General features: G+C 54.9%; 1 protein-coding gene across 3 annotated transcripts; it reads right to left on the bottom strand.

Moving 5' to 3' along the window:
- Nucleotides 1-111: 111 nt before the first annotated feature.
- TNFRSF1A (TNF receptor superfamily member 1A) lies at nucleotides 112-12,164 on the bottom strand. Of its 3 annotated transcripts, none has more exons than XM_036910117.2 (10): nucleotides 11,819-12,163; nucleotides 4,968-5,121; nucleotides 4,592-4,720; nucleotides 4,305-4,391; nucleotides 3,940-4,018; nucleotides 2,207-2,280; nucleotides 1,986-2,099; nucleotides 1,662-1,690; nucleotides 1,217-1,472; nucleotides 112-1,078 (listed from the first exon to the last, which is right to left on the bottom strand). In XM_036910117.2, the coding sequence occupies exons 1-10, from the start codon at nucleotides 11,855-11,857 to the stop codon at nucleotides 762-764; spliced, it is 1,278 nt and encodes a 425-aa protein (XP_036766012.1). In that variant the 5' UTR covers nucleotides 11,858-12,163; the 3' UTR covers nucleotides 112-761. The 3 variants fall into 3 exon arrangements, with proteins under 3 accessions (XP_036766012.1, XP_036766011.1, XP_036766013.1); XM_036910116.2 differs by having other exon boundaries at nucleotides 4,242-4,391; nucleotides 11,819-12,159; XM_036910118.2 differs by lacking the exon at nucleotides 1,986-2,099 and having other exon boundaries at nucleotides 4,242-4,391; nucleotides 11,819-12,164.
- Between the last annotated feature and the right edge of the window lie 258 nt (nucleotides 12,165-12,422).

Raw genomic sequence — 12,422 nt, forward strand, 5'->3', positions numbered from 1 at the left:
ATATCTACCCCAAGCTCAGGGCTTTTCCCATCCCACCCATCAGGATCCAGGTCTCTGCTCCACTCTCCCACACCCACCTCATGGAAAGACCATTCACTCCAGAAGCAGAGCTTGAGTTCCAGAGTTTTAGTGTATTTACAAAAGTCCACAGCTCCAGCTGGAGGCCCCATTGTTCAGCGCTTGCTCTCTCCCACCCCTTGGGACAGCTCAGCTCACTCTGTGCTTGCCCAGGCAGGGGGCAGATGGGGGCCCAGTTTCTATTAGTGTAACACAGCTGGGACAAAGATTGCCTGCCTACTGTGAAAAAAGGCGCAAGGGCCAACCAGGGGCCCCTAACGGCCTTGCTGGCTTCTCCAGACATCAGATGGCCACAAACACCAGCTTGGGCTCCCTGGCTCACTCAGCCTATCTCACGAAAACACATACACACACCACGTCTGTCTCACGTGCACGCAGACACACACACATCTCCTCTCATGAAAACACCCCACCCCTCACATACACACCTCATGTCTGTCTCACATGTGCGCACACACTCGCACGCACACGCACTGACCCCCAGCAGTGCTTAGGCAGCTCAGAAAAGCTATGTACACAGACAGAGTAGCACCAGGTAAGTGGCTGCCAGCTCATGCTTGTCCCCACTCCAAGACCCTGCGGGGAAAAGGGTCAGGAGGGCGTCTTGCACCGTCCTGTCCTTTGCGGCTGCAGGTGCAGGAAGCAGCAGTCCTCAGGGCAGGCCCCTCCCAGGAGGCGGGGCCTCATCGGGAGAGGTGGGGGGTGGGCGCCTGGGAGCTGGGGCCGCAGAGCGCCTCCTCGATGTCCTCCAGGCAGCCGAGCAGGTCCATGTCGCGGAGCACGCGGCCCAGCAGCTGCAGCGTGGCCTCGCGCCGTGGCGTGCGCCGCCGCCAGGCCGCCAGCATGCTGTAGTGCGCCTCGCGCAGGCAGCGCCCGTTCTGCAGCTCCAGCCGCTCGATTTCGTGCTCGCTCAGCCCCAGCCGCCGCATGAACTCCTTCCAGCGCGACGGGGGCACGCCGTCCACCACTGCATACAGCGTCGCGGGGTTGGCTGGGTCTGCTGCTGGGAAGCGGGCCCGTGAGCGCAGAGCAGCAGGGGACGCCCGCCCCGGCCCGCCGTTGTCCCCGCCCCCGGCACGCGCTATCCAGGACCTCGGCCCACCTGCTTCCAGCCCCTCATTCCTTTGGGGGAGCTCACCTTCTGGGCGCTGCGTGTGGGCACTCTCCCACTTCTGAAGGGGGGCGTGGTTGGGGGTGGAGGCTGGAGCCGTGGGGAGGATAGGGCCAGCCCCCTGGTAGGGTGGTGCCAGCTCCCTGGGGGCCGATACATCGCTGAAGTTAGGCCAGCCGCTAGGGTTGAAGGCGGGACTCGGGGTGAAACTGGAGCTGGGGATGGGGCTGAAGCCGGTGGTGGGGCTGAAGCTTGGGGCTGAGGCCAGGGACTCCGGCTCCCCCTGAAAGAGAAGGCACAGCGTTAGCTTCCGAGGAGAAAGTTCCAGCCCTCTTTATTGTGGATGGGTGTGGGGCTGGAGGAAGTTAGAGGTGCCCAAGGGTGCCAAGGGCGATTCCAGGTGATTTCGGTATTAGGGGACTGTAATGGGCAGTCAGGGATGATTGGGGGTAGGTCCTTGGTTTCATCTTACCTCTTTTATAGGTGTTGATTTCCCACAAACTGAGAAAAAAGAAACAAAGTGTCACAACTTTCACTTCCTCTTTCAGCCCTGGCACCCATACTGGGGCTGGCCATGGGGACTTGTGGTGACATGCTTGAGGGCCAAAGTGGCCCCAGGGATGAGAGAATCAGTGATGCAGTATGACCTCTCACGAGCCATCAGGGCCACCTCCTGCCTGCGTAGTCCTCCGCAGCCAACTAGGGGACACTCCTCATTTCCCACCCTGCCTGGCCATCTCACCCAACGTCCTCCCAAATCCCACAGCCCCCTTTCCCCCTCAAAGGCCCCACTCACTAATAGAGTGGAGCTTGGGTTTCCACCGTGGGTAGCGGCACATTAAACCAATGAAGACGAAGGATAAAAGGCAAAGACCAAAGAAGATGACCAGGGGCAATAGCACTGTGGTGCCTGGAGACAAAGTAGATTGTGGTCAGAGGAGAGGGGCAGGGGGAGGTAGCAGGGCTGGCTGGCTGGAGAGGGCAGGTACGCAAGGGCGCGGGTCTATTTCTCCTCACCTGGGTCCTGAGGGACCTTCACAGTATCAGTTGGCGGTAAGCACAACTTCATGCACTCCATGTTTTTCTTGCAGCTAAAAGAAAAGAGGGCACAGGTGGATAGGGCTCTCCGTAACTGGAACACAGGAAAAAAACAGACTGTTGGAAATTCTTTGCTTTACAAATATTTTAGTTATCTCTTGATATAATGGAAATTGAACCTATCTTGGGAACTGCTGCAGAGGAATGAAACAAGCACAGAATCATTCATTTAATTTTAGAACTGGAGTTAATCTTGAAGAAAGAAGGTGGGTAGAAAAAAAAGTTAAAAGCAGTCAGGGGTAGGGTATAAATTCCAGTCCATTCACTGGCCAGCAGTGTAACTCCAAGCAAGTCATTTAACCTGTAAGCCTCAGTTTCCTCATCAGTAAAATAGGGTCCTACCCACCTATCAGGATTGAGATGGAAACGAGCACTGTACCTGACATAGAGTAAGTGGCCAATAAATGGTAGCTGTCATTGAACTGTATTTATCAATGTTTTATTGATAAGAAGCCTGTGGCAAAGAGAGGTCGAAGAGCTTTTTCTTGACCTTAACACTGCTAGTGACAAATCCCTGACTTTGAGAGAGGGGTCAAGTGAGCATGTGCAAAATTTAAAACTACATATTGCTGGAGGCAGCTCACTTCTTTACAAGTGAGTGTGCAAGAACAGCATCTCTGAAGGAGACCTGGACAGAGGGACTGAAGAGGAACACCCTACCACATCAAACTTGATCTGCCGTTGGTAGTAAGGGGCACCATTATTTACATACTACACAGGCACAGCTTCCCTTGTTGGAAGCTGTCACTGGGCAGTGGATTGAGGAGAATACATAGGGGTCCTAAGAGGAATTTGAGAAGGTGAGTTCTCAGCAGGGATCTAAAAGCAGGAAGAGGCACTCTGGCCCACTCACACGTTCATGGTAAGAACCACATGGAATGGGTATAAAAGCTCTTTCAAGAAGAGGAAACTTGGAAAAACAAATAGTTTCATGTCAGACACTCTGGCTTTTTTGAGGGGCAGGGGACTTCTTACAACTTTGCCAAGTGGATGCCATTATCCTTACTTTAGAGGAAAGAAAACTAAGGCTCAAAGGTGTTAAGTAACTTGCCCAAGGTTGCACAGCCGCTAAGTGGCTAAGCTAAGATTTCAACCCAGGTCAACTCAACTTCAGAGCCATCAAGGGTTTCCTCTTTACAAGTGAGCGTGCAAGAACAGCTTCTGTGGACCCAGGAGTGAGGCCTGGACAAAGGGACTGGGGAGGAAATGCCGTACCGCATCATTCACAATGCCAGTGGTAATAAGGGGCACCATTATTTACACACTGCACATACACATACACAGCCACCAATTAAACCACAATACCTCACCAATTTTTCAAAGATGCAGTCTAATTTCAGAGATGTGCAAGTATGTGTCTAAAAATCAATGAACTCTAATAGACCCTGTCAGCCAAGAATCTGAATGTCTAAGATCTGTAAGTCCTTGGGGTGGGTATGAGCCTCTTTCCCCAAAGACTTCTTCAGATTTGAGGTACAAGTTGGGGGAAGGAGAAAGACTGGTGCCTTGAATGTGAAGTGCCTCCCACTCAAACAGCCAGTAGGAGCCAGAGCGCCCTGGGGCGTCTTATAGCCCCCCTGGTAGCTCTCACACAAAGCCAGCCATCCCACCCCAGCCACCTGATCCCATGCCCAGCAGTGACACATACTCACTTGACACAGGAGACACACTCATTCTCCCTCAGAAAGAAGCCTGCATGGCAAGTACATACGGTGTTCTGTTTCTCCTGGCCTGTGGGGAGATGCACCACAGCTAAAGCAGGCCTACCCTGCATGCTGAGTCCCAGAGGGAGAGCCAGGAGGGGCAGGGGACAGATGGCCAGCATGAAGGTGGTCCCACAAACTTGGGATGGGAGGGAAAGGAGGAGCTGCCTCCCGGGCCAGGGGTACAAAAAAAGCTGAGACCCTCTCCCCGAGATAGGGCTCAGCTGCGGGGTGGGGAGCACGGTGCTCACAGGAGATGTGCACAGTGCCATTGAGGCAGAGGCTGCAGTTCAGGCACTGGAAAAGACTCTCACTCCGGTAATTCCGGTACTGGTTCTTCCTGCAGCCGCACACGGTGTCCCGGTCCACTGTGCAAGAGGAAATCTCCACCTGCTTCATTTCTGGAGAGGGGAAGCAATGGGGTGTGAGTCCCCTCCCTACCATGGGGCTTGTGTCTTTGTGACACACTCACATGTGCACAGGCATTCCTGCCACACCCCCAGCACAGATTTGTTTAGCCTTGCAGGTGGACAGGCACACACATCACTCTGAACACCCACTGCTCCATTTGTTTCCAGCCCTGGCCCCTCCGGAGACTAACCTTTCCGGCATTTGGAGCAGCTGAGGCACTGCCGAAGGTAGTTCTCTGAAGCAGTAAAGGTGCCGTTTTCACACTCCCTGCAGTCCGTGTCCAGCCCCGGACCGGGACAGTCATTGTACAGGTAGGTCCCTGTGATTGGTTGTCAGGGTCAGCCTGCAGCCAAGCACTCAAGGTAGAGCTTGAGCTAGCAAGACTTCCAGGGCCACCTCCCTAAGTCTCTAGGAGAGGGACAGAGGGAGAAAACTCCAGCCCAGGAGAGGCAGCCGAGTTAGGAGGCTCAGAGGTCAGGTGCCCCTGATTCTAAAACATCTGGGAAAAGCACGCGAAGAAGCAGGGCCCCATTTGGAGGACATCCACTGTTACCACTTTCTCCTACCTTTGTGGCACTTGGTACAGCAAATGGAGTTATTTTGCGGGTGGCTATATTTTCCCTGGGGACACAGACTATCTCTCCTTTCCCGGTCCCCTCGGTTAGGTACAAGTCCAGTAACCCCTGAGGAATATATTTCCACCAACAGAGCCAGGAGCACCTGGGGAAGAATCAGACAGAGGACTGCCATCAGAAGAGGGGAGGCAGGAGTCTCACAGGAAGCAAGTCAAAACCTGCCCAGGTCAAGTCCTTCCCCGGCAGGACGTTCTCCCCCTGCCACAGCCACTCACGCTCCAGGTTCTTCCTCTAAGCCTAGACAGTTGGCACCGGGTGACCTAGTACTTAATTCTCTGGCTGTCCTGTGTGCTCATTTTTGTCCCTCCAGCTTACGGCCCGTAGATCTCAGGTCCTGGATGTATTTTATCCTAATTTCCCCATAACGACTAATAGCGCTGGACACAGGCAGGTGTGCAAGGATTATTTTTTGATTGGCACAGGCAGGTTACCTCAATGACGGCCCTTCCTCCGCAAGCAGCCCTAAAGACTGGGGAGTTTCTCCACCTGCGTTCACAGTGTGTGCATTCTGTGAGCATTCACAAAGGTGAACAATCAGAATCTGTGCAGTTTCCTGTTACATGTGTGGTACCAATAAAGAGGTTTCACATAAAATCAGGTTGAGTGGAGGTGAGTCATGTTCCTGTGGGCAGCATTCCTGGGGAGTGGGCAGAAGCAAAGGAAGAGTTTATAAACTTGTACCCAAACCTCACTCAGGATCCTGCCCTCAGACTGGGCGATGTGTTGCCTTCCCCCACTAAGTCTTCACAAACACCCTAGGTTGGCCAGGGCAGATGGAGAGGGGCGTAAAAGAGAAAGTCCAGGTCAGGAATGGGACACGTGGGTGACAGTTAGGTGGGGACAGGAGCAGGCAAAGGCACATAGGTTGCATTGCGCACAAGTAGAGCTGGCCAGAGGCTGGTGGTCCAGCTCAGCTGACCACCAAGTCAGGAGCCGAGGGTATGCCAGGGAGTCCTGAAGCCCTTTACACACTGGGGCACTCTGGAAGGTGCGTTTGGCAGCCTCAGGTCAAGCCCACAACAACTGAATCACCTGCCCAGTTCTGGCTTCAGAGCCGGGGACACAAATCCGGGAGTCATCCATGTGGAGCTCCAACCTAGACTTCACTCTTTGATCTCCCAGCCTCTTTCTGGCTTTCCTGGAGTCTTGATTTTTTTTCTCTGCTATAAGAGCAACTATATGTAAAGATAACAGGATGTCCTCAGGTATGTTCAACATTGGAAAGCAGCAAATTCATCAGGTCACAGAAACCCCTGCCCTGGACAGGAGGGCCGTCTGTCCACAGGGATAGCAGATCCGGCCAACTCACCACAGGCAGGGGAAGCCACCCACTCAGAAACACAGCAGCAACCTCCAAGGGGCACGCTCCCCTACCCAAAGGGCAGCACCCTTCCCCACTCACACCAGCAGTGTCGTCTCCCCTGAGAACACAACTGGGGCTTCCAGGGCAACAGGAAGCCTTTGGGCTGGTTATGGGAAGCGCTTCCCAATCCTGAAAGCGAGGTTCCTTTCCCCGAAGAAAAGCTCACAGCACCTAAGGTCACTGGCACTTGGAATTCCATCCCAGGGGCTGGGAACAAAGCCAGCCCCACAGAGACAAGAGTCAGGAAGAACTGGGGGCTCCAGTTCCAGGACAGCCTTGGGGGAAGCTTTGCAGGGGTTGGAGCGGCTGGGGGGAGAGGGCACTGGCTCATGAGGAATAAGCTTCCCTGGAGGGAGGGAGGTTTTTCGGGCCAAGAGTTCTCCTCCCTCTCCAGCACTTTGGGGGTTAAATCAGATCCGGGAAAGGGAAATCTTTTCCCAGCAGCTCCGCCCAGTGACTCAGGCCAGAGGGAGGGAGGGGATTTAAGGGAGGGGAGAGGGAACCAGCAGCTTCCTCAGCTCCTCAAGGGTCATGAGTCAGCAGAAAGGCTGAAGGGACCGGCCAGCGTTTGGTGCCCCAGCTGATCCCCTCTTCCTGTGGGCCAGTCTCCCCTTCCAGGCCCCTTTTCACACAGGGTCCCTTTTGCTCCCCCTCCTCTTCAAACGAGCCAGGCAATGGACCCCTGTCCCACTTGGCCCACGTATTTCAGGAAATGGCTCCCTGTCCCATTCTATCCCAAAGGGAAGTCTCCAGCGACCCCTGGCTTCCTCCCATCAGGTCACGTACCCATCCCTCCGAGGGCCACTCGACTCCTTCCCGCCCTCAGCATCCTTCCTTTAGCGGAGGCCCCGCCCTGGCTCCGCCTCCCGGCTCAACCATCCCCTCCAGACAAACCCTTTTCCTAGTTCCCATAGGAGCCCCGACACTCCCCAGTTCCAGATGGAAGCAAACGAAGGCCGCCCTCCCACTTGGGGTTCACTGCATTCCCACAGCCCGGCTGGTTCTGGCCAGTTAGGTTGGGTTTAGGGACCTCCCTAGAGTCACCAGACAATCCTTAGGAAATAAGGCCAGTTCTGAGTGTCCACAGCCCCTCCCCCAGCCCACTGGCTGCAGAGGAAAGACTCCAGAGCTCTGAACACCCAGTTCCTGGAGTGGGGGAGCGAGAAGGGATGTCAGACAACGAGCACTGTCTCCCAGGTCTGATGGCCCCAGCAGTGCCCAGGGTGGCTCTGAGCCCTGGGAGGCAGGGCCTCAGGTACCCCCCACCCCTGACCGGTTGGCCCTGGCTGGCCAGGGAGCACGGTCCTTAGCAGATAATCTTACAGCAAAACAACAGAAAGAGGTGAGCTCTGGGCACCCAGAGCCCAGTCAGCCTAAGGCCCTGGAAAGGCAGGAAGCTGGGAGGTGCTGGTGGAGAGACAGTTGAGTAGGTGGCCCAGCACCCCTCCAACTCCCCCACAACTTCCGCCAGGGGAGGCTCTGAAGCATGACTTCCTGTCCCGGGGCTGCAGAGTGGGGCAGAGGCAGGGGAGCCCGACCCTGTGGTCCAACTCTCACACGCCACCTCACAGAACCACTTACTGCTCCCTTTCCCCGCATTAATTCGTTCATTCGGCTAAAACATGTTTGTTACTTTAATGTCAAAGTCTTTGGAGGGATCATGACAGCTTCTCCCTTGTTGAGACCCCACCTTTTCTCCCCTGAAGCTCTCCCTTAAGGCCACTTCCCCACCCAAGTTCATGAACTGTCGGCCCTTGTGAACTTCAATAACATGAATTAGCTATAGCTGCTTTTGGCTTTTAACGTAATTATCCTAAGTAGATATGATCCACCCAAAAAGACCACATAGACATGATATAATTATCCTGGGTAGATATGATCTCCCCAAACAGACAGTAAACTCTAGGAGACCAGAGATCAGAGAGTGTATCTTGGTGTCAAAGATGGTCTTATCCTCCTGTTTCCTTCCTCTCAGCACCCAGAACTGGGGGAGCACAGCAAACATGGACTGATGGGTTCCTCTAACGACTGTTTTCCACTCCAGTTGGAGCCAGCGATTCTCAAAGAGGGGAGTAGGGAGTCAGTACCCCCTATAAGAATGTATTTATCTCCAGGAGTGACTTTTCAAATTACCCGGCTCCCCCACGCACATGCACACATTCACACACACCCTCAGTGGAGACTCTGACAATGTTCCTGTCCTTTTCAGACTCACTGGTGCACACCTGTGAACGATAGGAAGGCAGTTACGAGTTTAAGAAACCTTTTCTCTAGCCGCTGAGATACATATTTCACTTGGCTATTTTCCAATGCTTGGCATGCCCTGAACTCAATTCACCGATCTTCACCAATCTCCTGGCCTTAGGTAAATGTGACACCGACAACTTCTTGGAACCAATGCCAAGAGCTCTGCCATCCTTCTCTCCTCAAGGCCCTGTCCCTACCCCTGCTGTCATCCCGCCTGTCAGGGCATCTTGCCAGGCTTTCCTCTGCAATCTCCAGTCCCCTCCACATCCACGGGTTGCCTTACACCTGGATTATTACAAATCTCATCCAGCCAATTACCAGCCACCAGCCTCTTTCCTGCTCCAATAGATCCTACGCACTTTCTTATCTGCATTCAGGCTTCAACTTGCACCCACATGTGTAGGAATCTTCTTCTCCAGGGCCTGACCTCAAACATCATTTCCACAGGCTGCTCCTTCCTGCAATATGTACTTGCAGAGGAACCACTGCTATTCTGTATACATCCCCAGACACAGGGGGTCCTCAGGGAACCATTCGTGAATGAATGAGTGAATGAATGAATCCCTCTAACTGGGACCATGCTCAAGATTCTCTCTTCACCTGCTTCCCACTCCCTCCAGTTTTCTCATCCTCCTTTCTTCTTATTCCTCAACGTGGCCCTTCCACTCCAGCCAAGGTGCACAGCTTGCTGCCTCCATCCCTAACACAAATCCCAACTTTCCATTCCTCTACTCACCCTCAAACCCCTTCTTTCTAGCCACGCTGCCAGCCAGTGACTTCAAATCTCATCTTCAAATCCACTTTTATATGAGGCTTTCCCTCCCTTGTTCCATCTGACCAATCCCTTGTTCCTTTATTCATTCAACAAACAGGTAAGGAGCACAGTCTATGCACCAGGTCCCATCCGGCTGCCAGGGACGCAGAGATGAGTACACTGTTCATGCTCCCTAGAGTTCTCAGTTGGGCCAGTCACTTGTAGGCTCTGCCATCTATTCAGGGCATGTCCAGGAGCATGGACGCTAGGGTTGGGATCTGCTAAACAAGAAAAAGCAGCTGGAAGATGCTCACTCCCCTTCCTGGTTCTGCCTCCCAGCCGTGATTCAGGGCACACCATCACAGTGTCTTTGTGGATATTCTCCTCTGGACTGTTCTGAAATCATTTTTTGCTGTAAGCTCTCTCACCTCCTAGACTCCTAGGCTCTTTGAAAGCAACAAAATCCTGGTAGCTTTATTGCAGTCTCTCTAGTACTCTCCTCCACTCCCCACTCCCTGCCCCAACACGTGCGCACTGTGTGCTCTCTGTGGGTGCTGTCCATTGAATGGGCAGCAATGGAAAAACTCGTGGCCAGCCTTATCCACGCCTTGCATATCCCTTGCTTGCCTCTAGCTCCAGGCTGAGTTTCTGTCCCTTGGCAGACTTGCCTCCACCTGCCTGGGTCAGCTTCAGCCCCCAGCATCTTCATTCATCTGCTCAGGCTACCTGTACATTCTGTTTTCCAAACACAGTGGCCATCAAGTGCTTACCACGAATCCTACCAATACAGAAGCTCACACTTACTGAGTGCCTTCCATATGCATATGTATCCTATTCCTCTACTAGAATGTACACTCCATGAGGGCAGAGACTTTGTTCACTTCTGTAATCCCAGCACCTAAAACAGTGTCTAGCACAGAGCAAGCACTTAATAAATGGAATACTTAACACATATCAATCTACTTAATCTTTAAAATAACGTATGAGGTAGTGACTATTACATCCATTTTAGAGATAAAGAAACTAAGGCATGGAGGGATACAAGAGCCTCCTCAAGTTCCGACAGGAAATATGTGAGAGGGCTGGGATTTGAATTCACAGTCTATCTTACCCCAGAGTGGGACAGGGGCAGCCTGGGAGAAAGGCAGCCTCAAGCAAAGGGGAGAGATGGGAGGCACCACAGAGACAGGAGGTGACAGAGGAGTGGAATACTGACGGTGTGACAGAGACCAGGGATGGGCGGGGAATTAAGGCCTAGCAATGCGTACTAGAGGGGAGGTAGGGGAGAAATGAGAAAAAAAGATTTCAAAAAGAAGAGTCTGAGGGTCTCAGGAGACTTCTGGGGAGACTGAGAGAAAGGAATGATTAGGAGACAGCAGGAGGCTGAGGAGAGGAGGTGGGGAGCCGCTGAGGGGTGTGGCAGGGAAGAAAGAAGAAACTGACCAACACAGGCTGGAAAACGCACCCCCAGGCTCCCCGGGGTGGGGAAGAGGGGCTCAGGGAATCTGCTCGGGACGTGGAGGGGGATTAAGGAGGCACTGACACAAGGATGAGGCACCAGAAAGGGACATTTTCCAGTGACAAAAACAACTTTCTACCAACTTCCCCAAACTGAACTGTAGAAGAAACCAGGGAATTGTCGCTCAGGGCTGTGGGGTGGGGGCTGAGGCAGGCACAGGACACTGATCAGGTGAAGGTGGTTCTACTGCCTAGAGAAGGGCAGCCCACAGCGGCCACCTGCCTGGAAGCTGAGCCAGAGGCGGAGGGGCAAGAGGCCCGGGGGGCCTGGGCCTGGGAGGGCACCCGGACGCTCTCCCTAGGGTGCCGTGCCCCATCCAGTTTCCACTCCACCCCCAAGTACCCCCTGCCGCACAGCATACCAAACTGCACCGGGTCCCACCGACCCATCGCCTCTCCTGGACTGTTTCCCCACTTCACTAGCAGGTCGCTCCTGCCTCTGACAGGGTTTGCTCAGCCAGGGCCCTCCCGCAGCCTCTCACAGCCCAACACACTCGGGGCCAGCCAGGTGACCAAACGGAGAGAATTCCAGAATTCCGAATCTGCTGGACCCTGAGAGGACTAAACTTCCCTGCTCCACCCCTTCCTTACCCCTCCAAATCCTCTTCACCCTCCGTGAATGGCGGGACCACATTCCCAGACAGACACCCCCTGGTCTCAGCAAACCTCCTTGGCTGTCGGAGGCCGGGGCTCCCTCCACTCCCTGCCTTCCAAACTTCTCCTCTGCCCCCACGCAGGGTGGGCTCAGGGTGGGCGGATGAATGGGGAAACCCGAATGGCGTGTTTGGAGTTAGGCCACGCAGGCCCGAGGCTGGGCCACTGGGCTGGCAAGAAGGGCCCACCGCTGCCTGGCACGCCCTTTACCCACCGGCCCACTCCACCCTCCGTCCCTGGTCTCACCAGCGGCGGCAGCAGGCCAGGCACGGTGGGGAGGCCCATGTCCGGCCAGCTGTGGCCTCTCACTCCCCCATCGGGGCTCAGGCAGTGGCGGCGGCAGGCACCCCGGCGCAGCGACCGAGTCCGGGATGCACGGGGTTCCGAGGTCCCGAGGGGAGCCGGGGCCCTGGGCAGGGGAGTTGAGGGTTGAGACCGGGGCGAAGTTGAGGTCTGGTTCCAGGGCCGTCAGACCCCGAAGGCCGGAGCCCCGGAGAACTCGGAAAAGTAAAGCAAAGAGGAGCGGGGAGAAGGTGGGAGGGAAGGGAGAGCGGCAGCCCGGCTGTTGCAACAGCGGGACAGGAAGAGCCGGGGGAGGAGGCGGGAGGAGGCGGGAGGCGGAGGAGGGGGCCGAGTTAACCCTGTGGGAGCCCCGGCTGAGGCGGGGGCCTGGATCCCGGCGGCCTCGAGCTCCGGCCCACCAATCTGACCACTCCCAGCCACACTCCCGGGGGCGGCAAGCCCCCCACCCACATCACCTGGCCTATCCCCGGACGAACAGCAGTAGAAAAGACCCAGGGCTTTGGAGTCGGATTCACCGGGTTCCGGTGCAGAATCCGTCGCTTTTTAT

This window comes from Manis pentadactyla, chromosome 14, assembly GCF_030020395.1.
Source record: "Manis pentadactyla isolate mManPen7 chromosome 14, mManPen7.hap1, whole genome shotgun sequence".
In the NCBI taxonomy this organism is placed as follows: Eukaryota; Metazoa; Chordata; class Mammalia; order Pholidota; family Manidae; genus Manis; species Manis pentadactyla.

Excerpts from the sequence above, each read along its gene's own strand:
- TNFRSF1A (XM_036910116.2), bottom strand. The coding sequence starts at position 11,857 with ATGGGCCTCCCCACCGTGCCTGGCCTGCTGCCGCCGCTG. Across the intron at positions 5,122-11,818 it reads CTGGCCTGCTGCCGCCGCTG|GTGCTCCTGGCTCTGTTGGT; the intron begins GTGAGACCAGGG and ends ATTCTTCCCCAG. Across the intron at positions 4,019-4,241 it reads TGGCACTGTGCACATCTCCT|GCCAGGAGAAACAGAACACC; the intron begins GTGAGCACCGTG and ends ATCTCCCCACAG.